This window comes from Trichechus manatus, unplaced genomic scaffold (genome assembly GCF_000243295.1).
Source record: "Trichechus manatus latirostris isolate Lorelei unplaced genomic scaffold, TriManLat1.0 scaffold00091, whole genome shotgun sequence".
NCBI classification, from domain to species: Eukaryota; Metazoa; Chordata; class Mammalia; order Sirenia; family Trichechidae; genus Trichechus; species Trichechus manatus.
Window position 1 is genome coordinate 2,229,187 of NW_004444027.1, and position 26,517 is coordinate 2,255,703.

The following is a 26,517-nucleotide window of genomic DNA, read 5'->3' on the forward strand; positions in this document are numbered from 1 at the left end:
GTCAAATGCCTTTTCTGCGTCAATTGAGATGATCATGTGATTCTTTTCTTTCCTTTTATTTATGTGGTGTATTACGTTGATTGATTGTCTAATGTTAAACCGTCCTTGCATACCTGGTATGAATCCTGCTTGGTCATGGTGTATTATTTTTTTGATATGATGCTGAATTCTATTGGCTAGAATTTTGTTCAGAATTTTTGCATCTATCATATAGATGATTTTTTAAAGGAGCACAGTACTCACGAGTAATATTCCTTATTTTGTTAGCCAGTCTGTTGTTTAGCTAAAGGGTGACCTCCGGGGATAGTTTCAGTTGTAGGTTTAAAGAGTATCACAGGGCAGTAGTCTTGGGGAGTCCTCCAGCCTCAGTCGGTTCAGTAATTCTGGATTTTTTTTTTTTTAAGAATTTGAGGTTCTAATCCACATTTTTATCCCATTCTGATTATCAGGATCCATCTCTTTTGACCCTGATCTGAACAGTAGGTAGTGGTAGCCAGGCACCATCTAGTTTTTCTGGTCTCAGGGTAGATGATTAGGCTGTGGTTCCTATAGACTTTTAGTTCTTATAGACTGAATGCTTGGGTTCCTTCTTTCTCTTTTCCTTCAGATGAGTAGAGACCCAGTAGTTGTATCTTAGCTCTGCCCGCCCGCCCCCCTTTTTTTTAACTTGTCAAACTAGGACATTTTAAACTAGCTGTACCAATTTTCCATCCAGGTTTAAATAGTGGCTTATTGAAAGAAAGTAATTTTTTTTTATTAATAGGAATTTTTTAGTTAATATTAACAGTTGATTAAAATTTCATCTAGATCTTTGCCCTTCACATATGTGGATTTCTTGGCAAATTATTATTGAATGCCTGCGTATGCCACTATACCAAGTGATTTTAGTTTTTATTGCTTAAATTGTTCTCTGAATATTTAAATACTGTTAGCTGGGAGTTTCTCTGTTGAGATCTTTGAATGAAAGGTGGTTCATGACCCAGGGACCCTGTTTAAGAACCTCTGCTTTAATCTAAAGTTTTGCCTACTGAAACTGTTGTATTTGACTCTAAATTTGGAAGAATCAAAGATATTTTCTCTGGTAGTGTGATCGATTTTAGGCTATTAAGAGGGTATTTTTAGGAATCCTCTATTACTTGTCTTGATAAAATATTAGTGGGATGAATTTTCTCTAAGATAATGAACTTGACAGCTTTAGTATGTTCCCTGCACATAATAAGCATTCAGAAAATTTAGCTGATTCAGTTATTTACAGTTATTAAATGTTTGATTAAGAGATTAACAATTAATAGAAAGAAGCCTATTTTAGTTCTCAAATCAAAATCAACTAGTTGTTTTTGAGGTTTTGGACACATCGTATGCACTTAAAATAAACATGTTACGTTAATGAATACCACTTTAGCTTGGTTGGGTTGGGAGTTTGGAAAAGCCAGGAAAAGAAGTAGGAAGTTGGTTTCATAAGAATTGGGGTTAGACTAGGGTCTGGCACTTTTGACTGTCCTCTAAAAATTTAATGTATGGCAACAAAAGTTCATAGTTGTTCCTTTTTCTTTTTTTTTGCCTCATTTTCCCTTTTTTCTCAAGTTCCTCCAGTGTTTTTTTTTTCGGTTCCATGTTCTATAATTCTGTGTTTTCTTTCGAGAATGCTATAATTGGGAGTGGGTAATTTGAACTTGCACCAGGGCCCAGAGCATCCTTGATTATTAGTTTTAGTTCCTCACAGCAGATAGGTGTGGAGTTTGACCCTTAACTGCTGAGGTGCTGAGAAACCCTGTTCTTACTCCCCCTTGCTACCTAAGCCAACATGGGAAATGGGATATTCTTTTATTACAATATAATATAAACATTTTCTCCACTACACTCTTCATTCTTCAGCTGTTTTTATAATATGACTCCTTTACCAAGACCTTGAATAAGAAGACAAATGTATTTAGAATCCTTTAAAAAAAATCTGCAGTCATTCTGCATTCTACTTCGGTGAGTAGCATCTCGTGTCTTAAAAGCCTGTGAGCGGCCATCTAAGATACTCTACTGGCCTTACCCCTTCAAGAGCAAGGGAGAATGAGGAAAACTAAAGATACAAGGGAAAGATTAGTCCAGAGGACTAATGGACCACACCTACCACGGCCTCCACCAGACTGAGTCCAGTATAACTAGATGGTGTCCGGCTGCCACCACTGACTGCTCTGACAGGGATCACAATAGAGGGTCCAGGACATAGCTGGAGAAAAATGTAGAACAAAATTCTAACTCACAAAAAGAGACCAGACTTACTGGCCTGACAGAGACTGGAGAAACCCCTAGAGTATGGCCCCTGGACAGCTTTTTAGCTCAGTAATGAAGTCACTCCTGAGGGTCACCCGTTATCCAAAGATTAGACAGCCCCATAAAACAAAACGAGGCTAGAGGGACACACCACCCGGGGGGCAAGGACTAGAATGCAGGAGGGCACAGGAGAACTGGTAATAGGGAACCCAAGGTCAAGAAGGCAGAGTGTTGACATGTCGTGGGGTTGTTAACCAGTGTTATAAAACAATATATGTACTAACTGTTTAATGAGAAGCTAGTTTGTCTTGTAAACCTTCATCTAAAGTATTAAAAAAAAAAATCTGTAGGAGTTTGAAGAGAATAGAAAGCAAATTTTATTGTACCAGAGAACACCCTTGTTTCTTTCCTTGATTTATTATTTAGAGGTTTGTTACGTTGTGTTTTGTTTTGGCAAGAGAATTTTAGTAGCCTTATAGCAGTTCTTCTCCGATTTTATATGTCCATGACTCTCCTGGGAATCTTGGTCAAATACAGATTATGATTCTGCATTGAAGTATAGGGTAGAGCTCGGGTGATTTTGCATTTCTAACAAGCTGCTAGTAATGCCAGTGCTGCTGCTGCTGGTGATAGTGGTCCATGGACTACACTTTGAGTGGCAACTTGGCTTGTAGCTTTTTTAGGGGAGGGAGGGGAACAAGTGAGTTGTATCTTAATTCTTTTACTCAATGGTCTTGACAAATTGATTAGATTCATTGTGCTGTTCTCACATCAATTAATGTTTGCTCAGTAAATGAGTAAAACATTTCCTTGGGAGATTTGTACTAGCTGTTAAAAGAGCAGCTTGCATGGTAGTACTACACATTAAACCAGAATACCAAACCTGTTGCTGTCAAGTTGATTCCAACTCATAGCGACTGTTTAGGACAGAGTAGAACTGCCTCATTGGGTTTCCAAGGCTGTAATCTTTATGGGAGCAGACTGCCACATCTTTCTCCCATGGGGTGGCTGGTGGGTTTGAATCACTGAGCTTTCGATTAGGTGGAGAGCACTTTAACCCCTGCACCAGCAGGGCCCCTAAGCACTACACATTAAAAAAAAAAAAAAATCCATTGCCATCGAGTCAGTCTGACTCATGGATACCTTATAGGACAGAGTAGAACTGCCTCATAGGGTTACCAAGGAGCACCTGGTGGATTTGACTTGCCGACCTTTTGGTTAGCAGCCCAACTCTTAACTACTGTGCCACCAGAGTTTCCAGTACTACACATTAGCTATCTCTGATTGTTAGATTAAATTTGTGTTTGTGTTTCAGGTGTGACTCTGGTCAAGTAAAAGTTTGCTTTTGCGGGTAGTTTGCCTTTTTAAAGTAAATTGTACTTCAGTGTTATAAAAAGGATTGATTTAAGAAATGAAGTCTTAACTCCTTGATTGGGTTGTTGCATAAGCCTCTAGCACGGATTTTTTATTAAGTATAAATAGGAATAACGTTTTTTATCTGTGATTTTCTGTTTGCTTCAGGTAGCTATGAGTTACTTTTTCAAACTAATTGTTTCTTTCTCTTCCCAGCCATCTAATCTTAGTTTATTAATTTTAGACATCCACAGGTATAAATGGTAGATAAGAATCGAGATCTGTTCTGCCCTCCTTACTTCCCTTCCCCTGATTTCTCAGTACTGTTATTCTATTATTATTCATTAAATCAGTGTTCAGAGCAGGGCTTCAAACCGGTTCTTCTGGGTTCAGTCATGGCCGATGAAGTGACATCGGAACGGACTCAAAATTTTTTAAATTTGGGTGAACTGGAACCGGAAAAATTACAAGTCGAAGTTTTGCTAGAAACTTAATCTCCCTCTTAGAAAATGAGGGCAGTGTAAGCATTGCATAGCAATGACATCTCTTGCCCAGAGTCAGAAACAGCTGTGCCCTGCTCAAAGATTGCGGCCGACACGCTGTTTTGAATGTGTGTCGCTCTCCTCGGTTCTAGCAATAATCCAGTCACATATCAGGCTCCTGAAAGGGCTCACTATGCCTCTTCTAAATCTCCTATTCCAGGGCTTTAACCCGTAATTTTTCCCATTGCAATTATGGTTCTGGATCACCCAAATTTTAAAAATTCTAGTCCGTTCCAGATTTTTTTCTTCAGCCATGACTGAAACGGTTTGAAGCCCTGATTCAGAGTTGTGGTAGGCGGAATAATGGCCTTCCAAAAGATATGCATGTTCTAATCTCTGAAACCTGTGAATGTTACTTTTTATAGCAAAAAGGACTTGTAGGTGTGATAGAGGCTCTTGAAATGGGGAGATTATTCTGTATTATCCAGGTAGGCCCTAAATGTAATCTCAAGGGGCTTTATAAAAGGGAGGCAAGGAGGTAAAGAAGAGGAAGTAGGAGATGTGACACCAGCAGCAAGGTCCGAGTGAGGCAAGGAAAGTGTCACAAGCCAAATAATACAGGCAGCTCCAGAAGCTAGAAAAGGCAAGGAATCTTACTCTCCTGGAGCCTCCACAAATGGAACCAGCCCTGCAAACACATTGAAACCAATTTTGGACTTCTGACCTCCAGAACTATAAGAGAATAGTTTTGTGTTGTTTTAAGCCAACAAGTTTGTAGTAATTTGTTACAGCAGCCATAGGAAACTAATTAACAAGAGTGGACATAATGATATCTGTATAAATACTGTTCACAACCCCTGAGACTATGGCCCCCAGACACCCTGCTAACTCAGAACTGAAGCCACCCCTGAAGTCCACCTTTCAGCCAAAGATTAGACAGGCCTGTAAGACAATAACACACATGAGGAACGTGCTTCTTAGATCAGTCAAGTATATAAGACCAAGTGGGCAACACCTGCCCAAAAGTAAAGATGAGAAGGCAGGGAAGGGACAGGAAAACTAGACAAATAGAGAACCTGGGGTGGAAAGGGAAAGGGGAGAGTGCTGATAAATTGCCGTGACTGGAACCAATGTCACAAAACAATTTGTGTGTAAACTTTTGAAGGAGAAACTAATTGGGGTTGTAAACTTTCACCTAAAACGTAAATTAAAACAAACAAAAACTACTATTCACTACTGCCATGTAATGAATTATTGTTTCCTTTCTACTGTAACATTGTTTCCTCTAGAGTTTATAATTATCTTGTTTTTCATTTGTTTGGTTTTGTTGCTACCATCGCTGTTTTCTTTTTGCACCTTCCTATATGATTTTCTGTATGGTCAAAAAAAATCAGATAATTTATCAGGCCAGCTGGCCGACCAGCCTGCCTGCCTTTTTGTTTTGTTTTGTTTTGTTTTTGTTTCAATAGGAGCCCCCTTCCTGGGGTTCTCCAGCATCTTGTTTCGGTTTGGACTGATTTGTTTCTTTCTTCTCTGAATCTACCACTAACTCATCCCCCAAATCTTGTGACAGGAGACTAAATTTCTTCTTAATATATTTTAAGCCCATCAGGTATTCTGTTGGTTTCACTTTTGTCTTGAACTATTCCTCCAATACTCCTGTTTTAGTCTGGCCTGGGAGTTTTCTAAGTCTCTTACACAGCTGTTGTCCTGAGATTTTCCCTCATTATTACCATAATCACCACCATCATGAGAGAATTCCTTTTGTGTCTCCTGTGTTGGATCTCCTTATTCTTGGATCCCTTGCCTTTTTCTTTCCTGGTTTTCTCCCTGATTTTGGTGGTCCACATTGTCCAGTGTTTCATGAGAAAGTTTCATGGGAGGTAAAATTTTTGAGATCTTGCCAGTCTGGAAAAGATGTCTTTATTCTACTTTCTCATTTCCAAGTTTTGCTGAATATTGGGAACTATTTTTCCTCAGAATTTGGAAGGCATTTCTTCTATCTGCTGGCTTCCAGTGTTGCATTTGAGGAGGCCTTTGGTGTGAGTCATTATTAATAGGGCAGGTATTTACTGGGCCCTTTCAGTTTGTAGATTCATTTCCTTGAGTTTTTTCCTTCTCTATTTTGTTTGTTCTTTCTAGAACTCCTATTATATGGATCTTGTCCTCTGATTTTTTTTCCCCTTCTGTTTTCCATTTCCTTTTCTTTTTGTTCTACTTTGTAGTAGTGTTGGCATTCTATTTCCTTAGAGTTCTTTTTTTCTGTTCCTTACTTGTGTTTGTTTTTTTCATTTTTTAGACTTCAGTATCTAGTGATCCTTCGTTGTTTATTAGTATTGAATAATGAGGTGCTAAAAAGTAGATTGGAAGTCCTATGTTTGTTGGCAGGGCTAGTGGGTGGGGCTTCACTTTAGGGTGATCAGCCAGGGACTGCAGTGTCAGTATCTCTGCATAAGAACTTTTAGTGTCCTCTTTCAGAGAGGAGTGGCGGATGTCATGCCTGAAGCATGACTGCTGACATTCTGGGAGCCAGGAAAATAGCTGAGCATCTCATTATTTAGTATGTAGTCTTTTACTTAATCTTGATTTTAGGTTGGTACTTCACCACCAACCTCAGCTTTAAGTGATTGTTGTCTTCTCTGGTTCACTTTCTCCAGAAAGTAAACTTGTTCCCTCCTTCAGGGTGAGACTACTACTTAGATCTCTTTTTTTCTTTTTTTATTGTGGTGAAAATATACACAATAAAACATACACCAGCTGAACAATTTCTATACGTGTAATTCAGTGGCATTAATTACATTCTTCAGGTTGTGCAACCATTCCCACTCCTGGTACCCACTCATAATCTTTGGTTTCTATATATTTGCTTATTTCATGTAAGTGAAATCATACGCTATTTGTCTTTTTGTGACTGATGCATTTCATTCAGCATAATGTTTATCTGTTAATCTGTTGATGGACATTTAGGTTGTTTCCCTTTTTGGTTGTTTTGAATAGTGCTGCAGTGTACATTGGTGCGCAGCTTTTTATTTGTGTTCCTGCTTTTACTTCTTGTGGGCATGTGCCTAGGGTTGGGATTGCTGGATCATATGGTAGTTCTGTGTTCAGCTTTATGAGGAACCGCCAGACTGTGTTCCACAGTGGCTGTACCATTCTACCTTCCCACCAGCAATGGTTGAGGGTTTCAGTTTTTTCCGCAACTTTGCCAACACCTATTGTTTTCAGTTTTTTTGATCATTGCCATTCTAATGGGAGTGTGGTGTAATCTTTCTCTACCATAGAAGAGAGGAACTCAAGAATGTACATTTCTTATTTTTTATATTAAAGCAGATTTATTTTAATTGTTCCCTTAGCTCTAAATTCCAGAGTTGTGCGCTGTTGTTTTTAATGTACTAAGCCTTGGAAAGCTGTGGAATTCTTTTCCTCAGTCATAGAAAAAAATGAGAGAAATTAAGACACTAAACTGAATTTTCAACCCTAAATATTAAGCATTAAGGAGTTGGCCAAAAAGCAGTGAGATTTTAAAAAATCTATTATTACCATTTTTAAACTTTGAAATGTATTCTGGTATATTAAACCAAAGGGCCAGGTCTTTATTTAAATAATCTTCAGCACCTGCAACAGTCTGATGTACATATTAGGTGCTCATTAAATATGTATTGGTGGAATGCGTATGTGAAATTTGCTCAGGTATTTAAAATACCAGAGAAAGCATTAGCTTTATTAGGTATTAATTAGTTTCTTAAGTTTTTTTTAACCTCAGAAATAATTTTTAATTAATTAAAATGTCTGTCTCAGAATAAATACATTTATAAAGTAGAATGTAAGATTGTAGTTAGTTACTGACAGCCAGGCCTCTAAGGTCCTAATTTTCTGTTAGGAATATCACTTGTTCCTGAAACTCGGAATTAAGGGGGTAATAACTTTTCTTTGTTTTTCATCAGAAACACTCATTCCCTGATAGAAGTAATAATACCATTTGTACATTTAAATGCCAGGCTGATTCTGAGTACCTTTCAGATCTTTTCTGTCATTCTCGCCCTTGCTCACTAGTTACTCCAGCCACAGGGGCTTTCTTGGTGTTCCATGAACATACATTGTTTTGTTTATGCCTAGGACATTGAACTTGGTCTTTTTTTTAACCTGGAATATACTTTACCCAGATTTTTCCATGTCCTGACCATTCTGTGTAAATTAGGTAATTGCCATCCCAACCCTAAAAGAGATACACAGTTACTGTTAATCTGCTTTTTTCACTTTTTAGATGCCCTTATTACTATTCGAAATCATCATGTTTATTGTTTGCTTGCTTATGTATGTTTTGTCCTCTAATTTGTAAGTTTGATGTAGTAGGGACTGAGCCCTATTTGTTTTTTTCTACCAACTTTGGCTTGTATGGGTCGTGCTTGATGGGGAGAGGAATAGGTGTGAGGAGATTGGAGCTTGCCTCCCCCTAAATTGTGAGTGCCTTATCCTAGCCTGGTTAGAAAGGGGAGATTATCCTGCTCAGTGATGGTTTGGAGGAGCATGTCAGCATCGATCTTGGTTTTCACACTGCGTAGGTAGGTAGGAATAAGGTTTAGCCAGTCTGGCATTTTTTCATTATAGGTGGATTTATGATTTTTATGACTAGGCTAAATATAAAACAAAGTCAGACAGATTAATATTAGATCTATACAGTGAAATATGAGACACTCTCTGCTGGGGGCAGGAGCCTGGGGTAGTTCCGTGAAGGCTTCTCAGACCTTTTGAAAGAGACCCAGGAAAGGAGGCCCCCCTCTCTACTTTTTTTTGCTGTAGTATATGAGGATATGTCTGGAGCTGTTATATTCCCTCCGTCCATCCCTTCCCCTCAGTGTTTTACCCCAACTTTTTATTTTGAACAACTTTAATCCCATAGAGAAGATGAAAGAATAGTACAATGAATACTACAACTATTTCTTTTAATTAGATTCACCAACTAGAAACATTTTGCCAGATTTGCGTTCTCTCTCTTATATACACACCTACACTTTTCCCCCCCAAACCTTTTGAAAGTAACTTGGGACAGGACAACATTTCACCCCTAAGTAACTCAGCATGTATTTCTTAAGAACAAGAATATTCTCTTATATAACCACAATACCATTATTATACCCAAGAAATTTATCATTGACTCAGAAATGTTCTCTAATAATATGACAGTCCATATTTTAATTTCCCCACTGGTTCAAAAAGAATTCTAAAATTTTTTTTTTTTTTTTAAATCCAGAATCCAGTCAAAGCGTTCCGTTGTCATGTTGCTTCAGCTTTCTTTTATTTAGAACAAGCCTGCCTTCCCCCCACACCCTTTCTTTTTCTCTTCTGTACAGATATTTTAAAGAGTCCAGACTTCTCACTTTCTGGAATTGACTGATTGTTTCCTCTTGATTAAATCCAGGGTAAACATTTTTTGGCAAGACTTCACTACACAAGTAATGTGTACTTACATTGCATCAAATAAAAAATTTTGTTACTTAAATTCCATAATAGAAAATGGCTTAGTAGTTGATGATGAGGATTTAAAATCTTTGTTTTATCCAACAAACTTTATCCCATTATTGGTGATTCTAAGTTTGATCGCTTGGTCACGTAGTGTCTTCCAGATCGCTTTTAAAAGAACCTTTTTCTCGCCTTTGTAATTAATAAGTGTTACTGATTGCCTAAGTCAGTTATTACATTGGTGAATGCAGAATGGTGAGTTTCTACTGTCCCAACCCCCCCCCCCTTTCTGGTGTCACTTTGCACTCATAGATTTTTTTTTTTTTTTTTAATATTTTATTGTACTTCAGGTGAAGGCTTACAGAACAGATAGTTTCTCATGTAACAGTAACACACATGCTGTTTTATGACATTGGTTAACAACCCCACAACATTTTAACCCTCTAAATTCTCAACTTTTTTTTTTTTGGTGAAAATACACATAGCCAAAGATACGCCATTTCAAAAATTTTTTTACATACACATTTAAGTGACATTGTGCTGTTATTCTCACTTAAGATGAAGGCTTACAGGACAAAACAGTCTCCCATTTAACAGTTACTACAAATGTTGCCCTATGACAATGGTTAACAATCTCACAACACATCAACAATATCCTTACTCTACTTTCGTGTTCCCTATCATCAGCTTCCTACTCCCCTTCTGCCTTCTGGGCCTTATCACTGGGCTCCTGTACCTCGTGACTCTCATGGTTTTACTGGGCTGTCCACTCCCAGGCTGAACAGTGAATCTCGAAGGTAACTTCACCACTGAGCTAAAAGGGTGTCTGGGGGCCATACTCTCGGGGTGTCTCCAGTCTCCTTTAGGCCAGTAAATCTGGTCTTTTTTTTTTTTTTTTTCTGTGAGTTAGAATTATGCTCTACATCCTTCTCCAGCTCTGTCCAGAACCCTCTGTTGTGATCCTGGTCAGAGCAGTCAGCGGTGGTAGCTGGGCACCATCTAGCTGTACTGGACTCAGTCCGGTGGAGGTCTTGGTAGCTGTGGACAATTAGTCCTTTGGACTAATCTTTTCATTGTATCCTATTCTCTTCATTCTCCCTTGCTCCCGAAGGGATGAGACCAGTGGAGTTCATAGATTGTTTTTTTATTGATTGTACTAAAATCTATGACTGGCACCATTCTTTTTGATGCTCAGATTGTCTTAAATTTAGTCAGTGAGAGAGTCTTTAAGTCCACTTCTGTGTTCTCTTTATATATCCCAGTCAGTCTTTGATCAACTCCCTTTTTTCCTAACACAAGGTGTTCCAGGTTGGACCTTCATCTGCCCCAGACTTGGAATCAATCATTTATCTAAGGAGCCTTGAGTTCTTTTACAGGAATGGTATTTAGAAACCATTTTGTGACAGGATGGCTGCTTATATAGGTTAGTTACTGTGCAACCATATGTGGTGGCCTTGTGTATGTTCAGTGTCATTTATATTAAGTCCCTTAATTCTATTTCCCTCATATTCATCAACAGAGGACAAAGAATCTAAATTTTGAGTATAAAGTAGATTATATACTTTGTACTAGGGTATCAGGTCAGAAAATTTGTAGAGGCCTAGTTCAGTTTTTGTTGACCCTCCCCTTTTCCTTAGTAGTCTCAGGAAGTGAATTGTTTCCAGGGAGATGAGGGTGGAGACAGAGGAGTAATACAGTGTGGGGGAGAAAATCTTTTCATTGTAAAACCAAAAATGGATATTTTGGTTTGTCAGTTAGAATACTATTGGTATTTTTATTCAAGATTTGCCCTTAATTAAATATTATGAACAAATCCACAAGCTAGGTGCCCATTACTGGGCACATAGTTGTAGCGGCTTCTTTAAGACAGTGTGTGAATACTTCATCCTGCTTGAACCTTCTGCCCCCAATACTGAGCAGCATGTATCTGACTCCTTTTTTAAGGTATACTAATATTTAGATATATTATTAAAGTGTTGCTATGTTTACTAAGGAGTTCTTGGGTGGCACAAATGGTTAAGCACTTGACTACTAGCTGAAAGGGGGGCATTTCAAACCAACTCAGAGGAAGACAGGCCTGGCAGTCTGCTTATGGAAGGTCACAGCTTTGAGAAAACTGTGGAGCAGTTCTACTTTGCACACACGGGGTCACTGTATGTTGGAATTGACTTGACAGTAACAACAACAACATGCTTACTAAGTTTTGTGTTAGTCACATTTTCAACTGAACTGAGTCTGGTGACGTTACATTTTTTAGAAATCAAAGCAAAAGTTAGTTACTTAAATTACCATAGTAGAAAATATCCTGGAAATTGATGATGTGGATTAAAAATATTTGTTTTATCCAACAATAGAGTTGAATTATATTGCTAGGAAAGCCAAAGCATTTCCTGTCATAGTTATCAAAACAGTCTTCTACAAAATGTGTAAAGTGCCTTACTTAAACAAGTAGCGCTGTTGACATCCAGTGGAGGATGGTGATCTAAGCCCATGTGTTAAAACGAACAGATAAACACACACTGAAATGACCAACACGCACAGTGGGGAGAGTTCAGTATCCTTGGAAACCATGGAAGGGTGCCGTAACTAAATTAAAAAGAATTTTGGCAGGAAACAGTACAAATGAGAAACATAGTGTGAGAAATACTTACTAACTTGCTGTTCCTTTTTGTGGTTAGGAAGCCCTCCTGGGGAGTAAATAAAGGCTTCTACTTGAAACAGCGAGAGCCATGAGTGGGCTGTGGGGCAGTTGGTTAGTGTTATATTTTGTACTTTGAATCAGGGATTAAAAACTGAATGGTACACTCAGAATGGTTCTTACCCAAGGGGAATATGACCATCAGGAGAGGGGTGGCTGCCCTTGATAGAAGGAGAGAAACTAACCATGAAGTACCAGGTTGAAACTTCCTGCTCCAAAGCTGCCTTCTTTGGTCTATAGCCCTGCTAAACAAACAAAAAACTCAAACCCATTGCAGTTGATTCCGACTCATGGCATGTGTTACAGGGTAGAACTGCTCCATAGAGTTTTCTTGGCTGTAATCTTTATGGGAGTAGATTGCCAGACCTTTCTTCCGTGGTGCTGCTCGGTAAGTTTGAACCACCAACCTTTAGGTTAGGGACCTGTAGCCCTGCTACCTGATTATATATTACTGAATCTATAAACTGACCAAGGATCTATGGTAGGCAGCCTGTAAGATGGCCCCCAGTGAACCCTTCCTTCTGATATTCATGTCCTTGTGTAATCCCTTGAGTACGTCTGGACCTAGTGACTTGGCCTCTACAAGTATGGCAAAAGTAATAGGATGTCACTTCTGAGATTAGGTTACAAAAGGGCTTCAACTTGCATGTTGGCCTGCCCTCTCTCACTTGCTCTGAAGGAAGCCAAGCTGTCGTTTTATGAACTTCCCTATAGAGCTCATGTGGCAAGGAACTCTGGTGTCTCCGGCACAAGCCAGAGGATCTTCTCCCAGTCTAGCTTTGAGATGACTGCGGCCCTGGCTGACACATTTACTGCAACCTTGTGAGCTGCTGAGCGAGAGGCCCCCAGCTAAACCACACCCAGATTTCTGACCCACAAAAACTGTGAGATAATAAATGTTGTCTTAAGCCGCTGAGTTTTGGAGTAATTTGTTAGACAGCCATAGAAAACTAATATAGGAAATAACATTGTAAACAATTTTGTTGTATGGTCTGAAGGATTTAAACTTGGATCTGTTTTCTGATTGAACCCAACACAATCCTCAATATTACATAAATATGGGCCTTTCTTTTTAAAGTTGCATACGCAAGAAAATAGACACACAGACTCAGTAGTCTAAAAAAAGGTGACCAGTGTGAGCAAATGATTTTCTGTTAAACAAACTTACTGCAATAAACAAGATAAGATGTTGAAATTTAAAGAACAACTAATTGGTATTCTCAAGGAGACTCATGAACGTTTGAAGAAAAAGAGAGCCTGAAGCAGTTCTTAAGAGAAATTTTTTTTTTATTGTACTTCAAGTGAAAGTTCACAATTCAAGTTAGTCTCTCATACAAAAATTTATACATACATTGTTATGTGACCCTGATTGCGCACCCTGTACTGTGACAGCACACTCCTCCTTTCCACCCAATTTCCCGTGTCCATTTAACCAGCTCCTCCTACCCATCTCACCTCCAGACAGAAGCTACCCATTTAGTCTCATGTATCTACTTGAGCTAAGAAGCACACTCTTCACGAGTATCATTTTATGTCCCGCAGTCCAGTCCAATCTTTGTCTGAAGAGTTGGCCTCGGGAATTGTTTTAGTTCTGGGTTGATAGAGTCCAGGGGCCATGCTTTCTGGGGTTCCTCCAGTCTCAGACCATTAAGTCTGGTCTTTTTGCTAGAATTTGAGTTCTTCACCCTGCTTTTCTCTTGCTCCATCAGGGACTCTCTGTCGTGTTCCCTGTCAGGGCGGTCATTGGTGGTAGCTGGGCACCATCTACTTCTTCTGGTCTCAGGCTGATGCAGTGTCTGGTTTATGTGGCCCTTTCTGTCTGGTGGGCTAATACTTTCCTTGTGACTTTGGTATTCCTCATTGTCCTTTACTCCAGGTAGTTGGGACCAATTGATGCATCTTAGATGGCCGCTCACTAGGTTTTAAAACCGCAGAAGCCACTCTCCAAAGTAGGATGTAGAACATTTTCTTAATAAAGTTTGTTATGCCATTTGACCTAGATGTCACCTGAAAGCATGGTCCCCAGACCCCTGCCACTGTCCCTCAAAGTGTTTGGTTGTATTCAGGAAACTTCTTAGCTTTGGTTTAGTCTACTTGTGCTGACTTCCCCTGTAGTGTGTACTGTCCTTCCCTTCACCTAAGATAATTCTTGTCTACTGTCTAGTTAGTGAATAACCCTCTTGCTCCCTCTCCACCCTCGTAACCATCAAAGAATGTTTTCTTCTGTGTTTAAACCTTTTCTTGAGCTCTTATAATAGTGATCTTGCACAATATTTGTCCATTTGTGACTGACTAATTTCACTCAGCATAATGCCTTCCAGATTCTTCCATGTTATAAGATGTTTCACAGATTCATCATTGTTCTTTATTGTTGCGTAGTATTCCTTTGTGTGAATATACCATAATTTGTTTATCCGTTCATCTGTTGATCGGCACCTAGGTTATTTCCATCTTTTTGCTATCATGAACAGTGCTGCAGTGAACATGGGTGTGCATGTATCTATTCATGTGAGGGCTCTTACTTCTCTAGGATATATTCCAAGGAGCTGGATTGCTAGATCCTATGGTACTTCTATTTCTAGCTTTTTAGGGAAGCACCAAATTGATTTCCGAAGTGGTTATACCATTTTATTCTCCCCAACAGTGTGCAAGTGTGCCAGTCTCTCCACAGCCTCTCCAACATTTATTATTTTGTGTTTTTTGGATTAATGCTAGCCTTGTTGGAGTGAGATCATATCTCATTGTAGTTTTGATTTGCATTTCTCTAATGGCTAGTAATCACGAACATTTCCTCATGTGTCTGTTAGCTGCCTGAATGTCTTCTTTGGCGAAGTGCCTGTTCATATCCTTTGCCCATTTTTTAATTGGGTCATTTGTCTTTTTGTTGTTGAGGTTTTGCAGTATCTTGTAGATTTTAGAGATTAGACGCTGATCGGATTTGTCGTAGCCAAAAATTTTTTCCCAGTCTGTAGGGTGTCTTTTTACTCTTTTGATGAAGTCTTTTGATGAGCGTAAGTGTTTAATTTTTAGGAGCTCCCAGTTATCTAGTCTTTCTTCTAGCGCTTGTGCATTGTTACTTACGGTTTGCATTCTGTTTATGCCATGTATTAGGGCTCCTAGCGTTGTCCCTAGTTTTTCTTTCATGATCTTTATCATTTTTGATTTTATATTTAGGTCTTTGATCCATTTTGATTTAGTTTTTGTGCATCGTATGAGGTATAGGTCTTGTTTCAGTTTTTTGCAGATGGCTATCCCGTTATGCCAGCACCGTTTGTTAAAGAGACTGTCTTTTCCCCCAATTAATGGGCTTTGGGCCTTTGTCAAATATCAGCTGCTCATGGGTGGATGACTTTATGTCTGGATTCTCAGTTCTGTTCCATTGGTCTATGTATCTGTTGTTGTACCAGTACCAGTCTGTTTTGACTACCGTGGCAGTATAATCGGTTCTAAAATCAGGTAGTGTGAGGGCTCCTACTTTGTTCTTCTTCTTGAGTAATGCTTTACTTATCTGGGGCCTCTTCCCAAGAGAAAATTTTGATTCTTTACTATTGACTCTTTGGAAGCAGGTAGCAGCAGGGCTTTAGAAATATTCCTACAATTTAGAGGAAAAAATAAGATGAAAATTATGACAAAAGTATAGGAAACATGGAGAATAGCTCCAGCATATAATAAAATTCAGAGTGAGAGGTCAGAGCAAACAGATCAAAGAAATAATAAGAAATTTTCCCGAGCTAGAAAGGGCAGATCAGGGCAGAAAAGGTATAGCTAACATTTATCGAGTAGTTATTATATACCAAGTATTTGATGTGTTTAAACTCATTTAATATTCCCTACAACCCCCATGTGGTACAAGCCCTGTTAATATTATTCTCTTACAGTTACCTAAAGTGAATACCAAGCAAAATAAATGAACTTTGCGCCTAGGAATAGCAGTTGCCACTGGGTTGATTCTGACTCATAGCAACCCTATAGGACAGAGTAGAACTGCACCATAGGATTCCAAGGCTGTAAATCTTTCTGGAAACAGACTGCCACATCTTTCTCCCATAGAAGGGCTACTTGGTTCGAGCTGCTGACCTTTTGGTTAGCAGCCGAGCTCTTAACCACTGCGCCACCAGAGCTTCTCTACCTAGGAGTAACCTAGTAGAAATTTTGCATTTTAGGACATAGAAATCAATAGTACAAGTATCCAAACAAGAAGCAGGTTGTCTTCAAAGGAAGGAGTATGAAGTTAGCATTGCATTTGTGTTCTGAAATTAAATGCTAGAACTGTGCTGTCCATTATGGTAGCCATGTGGTTATTAAGTTAATTAAAAGTAAATAAATTCAATTCCTCAGTTACACTAGCTGCATTTCAAGTACTCAGTAGATACATGTGGCTAGTGGCTACTGTATTGGACAGTGCAGAATAGAACATTTCAATTATCACAAAGTTTTAGTAATGCTGTGCTAGAAGATGGTGGAGTGACATCTAGAGAACTCTGAGGAAAATCTGTTAAAACTAAGGCTCCTGTATCAATGAAACTGTGCTTCACATAGGCAGGACAGCAAAATGGCATTTTTCAGACTTGCAGTGACTCAGAAAGTATATCTCTGAAGTACATTTCTTGGAAAAATACAACTCTCAGTATACCTAGCTAACTGAAAAGTCAGCAACTCAGAAGCGTGATAGTCAACTTCAGAGTCCTGTTTAACTCTCTCCTGTCCTGTTTCTCAAAATGACCCAAGAAATATAAACTAAGAGAGAGTGCCCTTCATAAACCAGATTTCAAACTGTCGAAACAGTGATTTCAGCCTAGACAGTTTGATTCCAGAGTTCCCTTCCTCTTTCTGACAGCTGTAAAATAAAGCCACAGAAGAAAACAACTTTTATTTTAGGAAGACTAATCCACTGAAATCACCTTTGTCAAAATCAGCCCAGCCCCAAAATGTCCATGTTGCCAAATCATACTCCTTACTTGGTCTCTGTGCATCTTTTGACACAGTTAATTACTGCCTTCTTTTAGAAACACTTCCTTTGCTTGGCTTCCAGAAAAACTTTCCTACCTCATGGATAGTTCCTTTAGTCTCCTTTCCTAGTTGTTTCATCAACCTCTAAATGTAGGAAAGCCTTATGGCTCGGTCCTCAGACCTTTTTTTCTTTATCTACACTCACTAGGAAATCACATTTAGTCAAATGACTTTAAATGCCTTCTGTTAGCTGGTGATACTCTATATCTCTTTTTTTCCTAAACTTCAATCAAATATATCTAGCTGCCATATGATACTTCTAGTTGGTATCTAGTTGCAGTCTACACCAAAGATGTCAAAATGGAATTTTTGGTTCCCTGCTTACCCCATACTTGCTCGCTCTCTAGTATGTCTCTTCTCAGCAAATGGCACTGCCATTTTCCCCATTTGGCTTGGCTCTAAAACCTTGGAATCATCTTTTGATGCCTCTGTGCACCAGCAAGTTCTGCCAGCACTCTCTTCAGAATGTGTTCTGAATTCATCCATTTCTTTGTGGCTCCGACCATCATTGCCTCTTGCTTAAGGTAATGCAGTAACTTAAGGACCATTCTTCTTTCATCCAGTTTTATACTGTATTCACATAACAGATAATCGATCACTTTAAAACATAAATTAGAACCTCTTATACCTTCTTATCATACTTACACCAAAGCTCACAAGGCCCTATACAGTCTTGCATCAGCTAAATGATTCTGTCTCCTCTACCACCACTTCTGTTACTTATTCTGCTTTATTCTTACTGACTTTCTTGCTTTTATCAAGTTTACCAAGCTTATTCACACTTAGGCTTTCTGCTTCGAATACTTTCCTTAAAAGTTTTCGTGGCTTTTTCCCTATTAAATTTTGGTTTCTCTCTTAAGTCAGCTCCTCAAAGTTTTCTCTGCCACTCTACCTGAAATGGTATCTCTCCCCTCCCTTTACTTTCTTATTGGACTTTATGTTTTTATTGGAGTTAGCATTACCTGATACATTTTATATTTATTACTTATTTGTTTATAATATGTCTTCATCACTGGGTTGTAAGATCCATGAATGAAGACAGGGATTTTTGTCTGTCTTATATACTTTTGTATCCTTAGCACCTAGAAAGAGTGTCTGACATGTAGTAGATGCTTAGTAAGATATTTGTTGAAGGAATGCCTTAAGAATGAGCAAAACAACAAAAAGTCATAAGATTTATAAAAAGTAAGACTAGTGTTAAGAATCAGTGGAATAAACTTAGTCCAAGTAAGTGGGAAAAAAAACCTTTAATATTTAATTCTCTTTCTATGTGATCGATGAAAGAAATTATATCTTTTAAAATGGAACAATATGAAAATAATTTCAAATGATGAGAAACATTACATGATTGTTTAAAAAGTTTAGTGGAGACAATGAATTCCAGTTCAAATACAATTGAAAACAAGATCAGGAAGTTATCTTTTTTTTTTTCTAAAGGAAATTATCATCTTGGCCTAACTAGCCTACCAGAACTGAGAAGGAGAGGATAAAAAAAGAAAGATGAGCAAAAAGAATTTTCTGAACTTTTTTTTTTTTTAAATAGTATATGATGCATTCCTTTTGGTTAAGAGTTCTGGCTCAATCCTTTGGATGATTTAGCCAATTGATCTTAGCTTTTTTTCTTTAACCTGAAGTTGTACCTATCATTTAGATGCTGTTAAATAATACTAATATAAGTGAGATAATCTGTTAATGATATTAAGTGCATTTAGTCAATGGGAGAACCTAGACATTATTCTTGCATTTGTCTTCTTCTCTCCACACCCTACCAATTATCATGCGTTGCTTTATATGCTTCGTAAATGTATTTTAAAACCTCTGTCTACACTTCATCGCCTCTTTTGCTTCTGTGTTCTAGTTTGTTTATCTGTTAAATTACTGGGGCATTGTGAGAAATAAGGAGCCCTGGTGGCACAGTGGTTAAGCATTTTAACCACTACTAACCAGAAGATTGGCAGTTCAACTCCACCAGCCGCTCCTTGGAAACCCTATGGGGCAGTTCTCCTGTGTCCTGTAAGGTTGCTAAGAGTGATAATTGACTAGATGGCAATGGGTTTGGTTTTGGTGAGAAATAAATCCTGACATATACTGCAAGTGCATCTTAAATGTTGGCTGTTTCTAATAATATTGTTATTGTGCTATACTGGTTCAGATCACTGTCATTGCTTACCAAGATTTTTGGAGTAACCTCCAGATTGGCTCCAGTTTTCTCTCTACCTGCCCTCCTGCCAATTCCCATTTCTGTTTACTGCAGCTTGAATAATCTGAAGTGCACATCTAATTGGATTTATTATTGTTGTTAGTTGCAGTCAAGTTTTCTCCTTCTCATGGTGACCTATGTAGATTAGAACGAAGTGTTGCCGAATTACTCCTACTTAGCATCTCCCTTTTGCCACTGGAATAAAGTATAACAATTTTTTAACTTCTTTAAAGAACTCTTTAACCTCCTTCTAAATAGTCTTCCCTTTTTTACCCTTTGGAGATGAGCTACAGGAATCCTATCAGGAAACAAAAAATTAAGTTGGGTGTGACTCTCCCAAGACATGGGCAATGAAGTGCTTTCTGGTTCTTGCAGCATGGTCATAGTAATCATAGTTGGAAATGATTTTAGGCAAATACTAATAGCCAGATATCCATTCTGATTATAAAAATATTTTAATAAGGCATGTATAGATGCACTAGCTTTGTGCAGTACTACTTGTTTGTATACACAATCTCCCCGAGAAACTATTTCTGTTGGATAAAGCAACTGAATGAGGTGAGTTGCTTTGTGGAATTATTCATTGTGAGTCAGCTAAAAGGTGTTGAGCATCTAATGAAGATGACATCTGTAGGATTAGAATAGTCAATTTAGCTCTCTAGCCTAACATTGTATATAGCATTTTTACCCAAGGCTTGTTGTCTGTTAAGATCACAGCTGTAGACTAAACGTATTAGCAACTGTTTATCTTTCTGTTCTTTGTTGCAGGAGGGTATGGTTCCATTCCATTTTATCCAAACATGATATCAGATTATCCAGGAACAAGTTAAAAAGAAGGGAGACTGGTTCCAGAACACATCTCTGGAAATTACCCTATGGACCCTGACTCTCATGGCAGGATTACAATGTAGGTTCTGTATGAGCATCAATAGCCAGTGGTCTTTGTTCAGCTTTTCACATACATGTTCCTGTTCACTGAGTCAGAGGCTGAGGAAAGGTTATTTTAAAGGCCAGTAGCACATATATTATTCCTTGCGGATTTCTCCATAAGCTGATATTTTGACCAAGGGGCACAGGAATACAGAATCCTGTTCTTGACCAGTCATGCTTCTGCCTGAGGCCTCTTGAGTGTCTATGCAAAGAGGGAGCGAAGCAAGGTATGTTTGTTAGTAGCTTGAGTTTTAGCCTAGACTCCCGTAAACTAAGATGGACCATTTGGAGAACTTTACCTAGGCTAGATTGACCTGAATAGCCTAGAAACAAATAAGGTTAAAAGTTTCTGCTTTTTGCAACAAAGCCCAAACCCCAGCAGAAGTCTGCTGCTGCTTACCAATGTGCTTACCGTGTACCCAATACAAGGCTTATGTCTTTGCATTTATTGCTCATTTAACATTCATAACAACTCTATGAGGTAGGTGTTCAAAGATGAAGAAAGCTTAAGGAAGCTATTTTCTCAGGGTTACAGACAGACAGTGGTAAAGTGGGGATTTGACAACCTGAATTTAGGCACTTTCCTACAGAAATTCCCTACATGAGAATGTGTTACAGATGTGCTAAGATAATGATTCCTCAACCCTTGGGAGTGAGTGGCTGAGTAGGCCCTTAGCTGACTATAGAGTTCCTGGGCAGACATGGGCAGCCTTACCATAACTTTGTACTAGTGTGCCATACAAATATTCTGTGTATTCCGTGGCATGAAAACGGTAGAGAAGCAAGGATCGGCTACACTAAAAGTATCAGAAGTTAGCAAGAGAGAGCATTTGCCCCAGTGCCTGCAACTGTATCCTCCCTTTAGGCTCTCAGGCTAGAGTAATAACGTTGTAGTCATTGCCAGGTGGGAAAAAAATATTTGAAGAGAGATTCACAGGAGTCTTAACACTGGTAAGGAGAGAGAGGAAGAAATGGTAGGGAGTTGCTTCCCAGGAGCAGGTGAGCAGAAGACCAAGGCTTATTTAGTTCCTGGGAAGAAGAAATTCCTAAAGGTACAGTACAAACAACTGATTCTTCAGAGTGCCACAATAAAGTGTTCTTAAATCTTGAACATACTGCTTTCGTGGGAGAAGTGTTCTGACTTTTGGGAAAAATAACAAGAACTTTGAGCTCCCTCTAGAGGAGGATCATAAAAGAGGATCATAGTGGTCTGTAGGGAAATAACTGCACATAAAGCTAGCCTGTCCTTTTAGCAAGAAACTAGCATTTTATAGCTGCCATATCCAGTAAAGTACTTTTTTATATTGGGGAGTTATTAGTTACCTTTTGAGAAAAAAAATTGGGTTAATCATATTCTAATTACTGTATGGGGGCAGTCCTAAAGTTCAGTGTTTGTCATGTAGGGCAAATAAAGATGAAAGATCATAAAAATGGATCATGGGTCCAAACAAAATAGCATGCTTCCTAATGGGAGCTGTAAGTGTTGAAACAAACTAGGTCACAGTGAGAACTGATTTGCCCCATATTACCTGCTGGAATGTTTTAACAGCAGACCCCTAAATTTAACAGATAAAAGTGATCGGTACACTTGCTATGTTCTCACCCGCCCAAAAAAGACATCTGGAAAGAAAAGAAGAACAACCAGAAGATTAAATTATGAAAACCAAGTTGCAGGCAAATGTAAGAACTTCTCAGAAAGTTAACACATGGTGTTTCTTATTTTTTAGAACCTCAGCTGATCAAATGAGAAATCTATTCCAGGACAGAAATCTTAGTCACGTTCGGATCCTCTTCGAGGATGAGAATTTGTTACGGTTCTAACCTTTAGCGTAGTTACTCTTTTTGTTCTTAATATATTTATATTTCTCTTAAGAACTTACTGAGAGAGATCAATTCTTAAATCTTAGTATGTAACTATAAAGTATAAGAGTTAGAAGTAGTGTTTAATTTTGTGATAATAATAAGAACATACGAAAATACTTAATTAAAAATGTTCCAAAAAACCAAAACTCAAGCCCATTGCTGACTCATAGTGATCCTATAGGACAAAGTAGAGCTGCCCCATAGGTTTTCCAAGGAGCGCCTGGTGGATTCGAACTGCCGACCTTTTGGTTAGCAGCTGTAGCATTTAACCACTACGCCACCAGCAGAAGTGCTCAAATAACAAGAACGGGACCATGTCAAAGGGACACAGGTGCCAACCTGAAAGAGCTCTTAGGTCAAATCTGCAGCAATTTTTATCAGCAAAATAAATTACATAGTATTATATTACAACCCAGAGTATGAAATAGATATCCATGAGTCCATATTGATATAAATAAATGGTTGAAAGAATTTGAAATAAATTACATAGGTATTCCCCCCTGAAAGAGGCGGAGCTTAATGACACCTCTCCCCCCAGTATGGGCTGTGCTGAGTAAACTTCCTTATAAAGAGTAGGAAGGGGGATGAGGGAAAGTAACTTTACAGTGGAGAAACCTGGCAAACCCTACCTTGGCTAGGAAAACGAGGTTATCATTAATGGTAAGTCATTTGATAGCACGTACCTTTGATATGGTGTGATGAAAATGGTACTTCACCTCCGTGGTCTTTGTGTCCCAAACCTATAATTATAGTGCCATATTGAGAAAAAAAATCTGACAATCGCAAATTGAGGGACAGACTGCAGAGTACCTGACCAATACTCCTCAAAACTGTTAAGTTCATCAAAAACAAGGGAAGTCTGAGAAACTGTCACAGACCAGAGGAAGCTAAGGAAGTTTTATGACTAAATGTAAAGTGGTATCCTGGATGGGGCCCAGAAACAGAAAAAAAGCATTAGGGAAATACTAGTGAAATCTGAATAAAGTGTGGAGTTAATAATGTTCCAGTGTTGATTCCTTAGTTGTGACAAATGTACCATAGTAATACCAGGCGTAAACGGTGCAAACCAGGTGAGGGGAATACAAGAACTCTGTTATCTTTGCAACTCTTCTGTAAATCTAAAGCTATTCTAAAATAAAAAGTTTATGGAAAACAAAAAGTTTCATTTCAGTAACTCTTCTCCTATGTGGCTTTTGTTCAGTAATGTTTTTAAAAAAAGGAGGGGGATCTTTTTAGTTATATGTATATATATTATCACTTGCATTTAAGTGGTTTCTGACCTTTAAAAGTGAGAAAAATCCCATCTCAAAGAAGTATAATAGTGATAGATGGCATCAGAATCTCCCGTACCTGTTTCCTGGGTTACAGCAGTAGTAGTAGTTGAACAGAAAGGATCATGCTTCATTGTCTCAGTTCCATTCTGATTTCTTCATTGATTGACTTTTAAGTTACCGAAAGAATCTGTCATTAAATCACTATTGTTGATGAATTCCAGGCTAAAAAGAAGAGATCCAGAATCCATTTTTGTCAGAGTGAGATCTCTAGTGGACGAATGACTGTAAAGTTACTTACATTTTGCAGATGTGTTGTCCCTTCGGGTCCTTATCATATTGGGAGTTTCCTGATAAAAGTATGTTACTTCCCTCCAGCCATTATTCTATTTTAGTTCCTCTCTGAGATGTATTCAGTTTATTTAAGTATCTGAATAAGATGTTACATATGCTCCGTGAAATCCTCAGGGACAGACCATCTATCCGTATTTCTTTGCAAATGAAGAAACTGAAGAATAAAGATTAATTGACTTACTCTTGGTCATATTATTAATAGCTGAGCCGAGACTACATACTCTGGTGTCACGTCCTTGCATGATGGTTAATAAAGAGATGGCTTGTCGGGAAAGAGGTAAAAAGGGAGAAGGATTTCAGAAAAAATGAGAGCAAAATGTGGAAGAAAGAATATTTGTAGAGTAAGAACATATGATGTTTGTTTTATATTCTCTAATACTTTTTAATAGGGAGCATTTTTATGCATGGTTTTTTTTTTTAAATTTTGGATTATTTAAATAGGATAACTTCTGAAACAAAGTTCTAAGAGTATGAATCCTTGTGGCTTTTGCTGTAAGTTGTAAAATAGTTTTCCAAAGGATTGTGATGATAAAACACTGCTGTCTACAATGTAGACGAGTATCACAGTCTTCCTCTAGTTCAAGAGATAGAACATGGTATCTTTTTTTTGATTGGTCTGGACATTTCCTTACATTTTAGAAGTATCCTCTTCTGTCAGTTGTCTTCCTATGTTGTATGAACTGTTTCTAAAAATACTTAAGTCTTTGCCATGTTTACAAGTATTTTTCCTACTCCTCGTTAGCTATTGTACAAACTACTTTTGTTAAATGTCTATATATTATCCTTTTGGTGTATTTCTATCTCTCCACAGATCTAATATGAATTTAATTCTTTCTTTTCTGGTGGGCCAAATACAGAAGGGCTAAAGTGTTGGAGAGAGGAAAAGTGTTATTTCAGGAAAGATAAATAGTACTCCCAAGCTAAAAAGGTGATGTGATGGTGGACATTAAGTGTGTGTGTGTGCGTGCGTGCGTGCGTAAGATGGGAGGTTTAAAGCATTAGCCTTACTGGAGAATTTGTGGATGCTATTGTACCTGAAAATAAGGTAGTATAGTTAAGGGACGTGTTCATATTATGGAAAAGATTGAAAACCAGAGAGTACTTTAAAAATGTTACATTCTTAGAGGACCTTTGAAGATTTTGGATTGGGAAAGTATTGTTTAAAGAATAGTAGATTAGTATTTTAGCATGTCTAGTATGTGATTCCAGGATCTGGATTGTGCTGTTGCTTTCTTATGGTGTAATTTACATACTGTAAAATTAACCCTTCAAGCTTTGACAAAAAGCATACAGTCATATAGCCACTATCACAATCAAAGTACAAAACAGTTGTTTTCAGCACAAAAAGTTTTTCCCCGTGCCCTTCTGTAGCTAGAGTTTGCTTTTAAACTCAACTCCTACCCTACTCATACCCCCTCAAACCATTCCGACTCATAGTCCCTAGCAACTACTAATCTGTTTTCTGCCCCTGCAGTTTTTTCCTTTTCCATAATGTCATATAAATGGAATCATAGTATGTAGCCTTCTGAATCCGGCTTCTTTGACTTAGTGTAATCCATCTTAAAATTTATCCATATTAGTAGTTTTCTTTTTTTTTTCCCCCTGAATGTTATTTCATTGTACGGATATACCACATTTTGTTTATTCACACCCCAGTTGAGGGTCATTTCCAGATTTGGGCGACTACAAACGAAGCTCTTATGAACATTTCCATGTTTTTAGTGTGAAGAAAGATTTTTGTTTCACTTGGGCAGATGTCTAGTAGTGAGATCGCTGGGTCACATGGTAAGTGTTCAACTTTTTAAGAAACTGCCACACTTTTTTTTCCCAAAGTGGTTGTGCCATGTTGCCTTCCCACCAGCAGTATGTGAGGGTTCCAGTTGCACAGTACCAATGCTAGGTGTATTGTCAGTTGTTTCTTGTGGGTTTTGTTTTTTTTTTTAATCTTAGTCATTTGGATGGTGTGGAATGGTTATTTAATCACTTTCTTCACCTTGTAAAGAGTCGTCTATTAAGTTTTCCACTCTTATATGCCAATGGCTGTCAAATATGTAATCTGGTCTCCCTCTCTAAACTCTTGTAGCTATTCCATAATTCCCTGATTGTTTAATTTATGTTATATAAATAGGTTCAAACACATTTTGTAACTTGGTGATATATTATAGGGAACATTATTTCTTAATACAAATAGATCTGTTGTTTTTATACTAAATATATACACGTACATGTGGGCAAATTTTGGAAGGGTATATACTAAAGTGACAGTAGTGGCTCTATATAGACTAGTTTGTGTGATTTTTAAAAAATGTTAATTTTAGCTAAAGACCATTTACTGAAAATGATCTTTAGGAAATCATTTTGTTGTTCTTCTGTCCCGGCGAATCCTTTCTGACTCATAGCAACCCTATATGACAGAGTAGAACTGCCCCATAAGGTTTCCTAGGCTGTAATCTTTAGGGGAGCAGATTTCCAGGTCTTCTCCTGCAGAGCTGTTGGGTGGGTTCCAACGCCAACCTTTTGATTAGCCGCCAAGCACTTAACCATTGTGCCACCAGGGCTCCTTAAACAAACTATTTCCTGTGGTTACCTCTCAGTAATGGGATTTCAGGCTTTTTTATTCTTTGAATTTTT

General features: G+C 38.2%; 1 protein-coding gene across 5 annotated transcripts in view; it reads left to right on the forward strand.

Annotated features, from left to right (window-relative positions):
* PPP2R2A (protein phosphatase 2 regulatory subunit Balpha) overlaps positions 1 to 26,517 on the forward strand; it is a 90,343-nt gene that overhangs the window by 12,961 nt on the left and 50,865 nt on the right. The window contains exon 3 of one of the 5 annotated variants that reach the window (XM_023736715.1): positions 20,237 to 20,375. The exons of 3 other annotated variants lie outside the window; for them this stretch is intronic. In XM_023736715.1, the coding sequence (XP_023592483.1) occupies positions 20,360 to 20,375 (16 nt within the window). In that variant the 5' untranslated portion in view covers positions 20,237 to 20,359. Of the gene's footprint in view, positions 1 to 15,664; positions 20,376 to 26,517 lie in introns of those variants that run through there. One more of the 5 variants, XM_023736714.1, reaches the window with a different exon arrangement.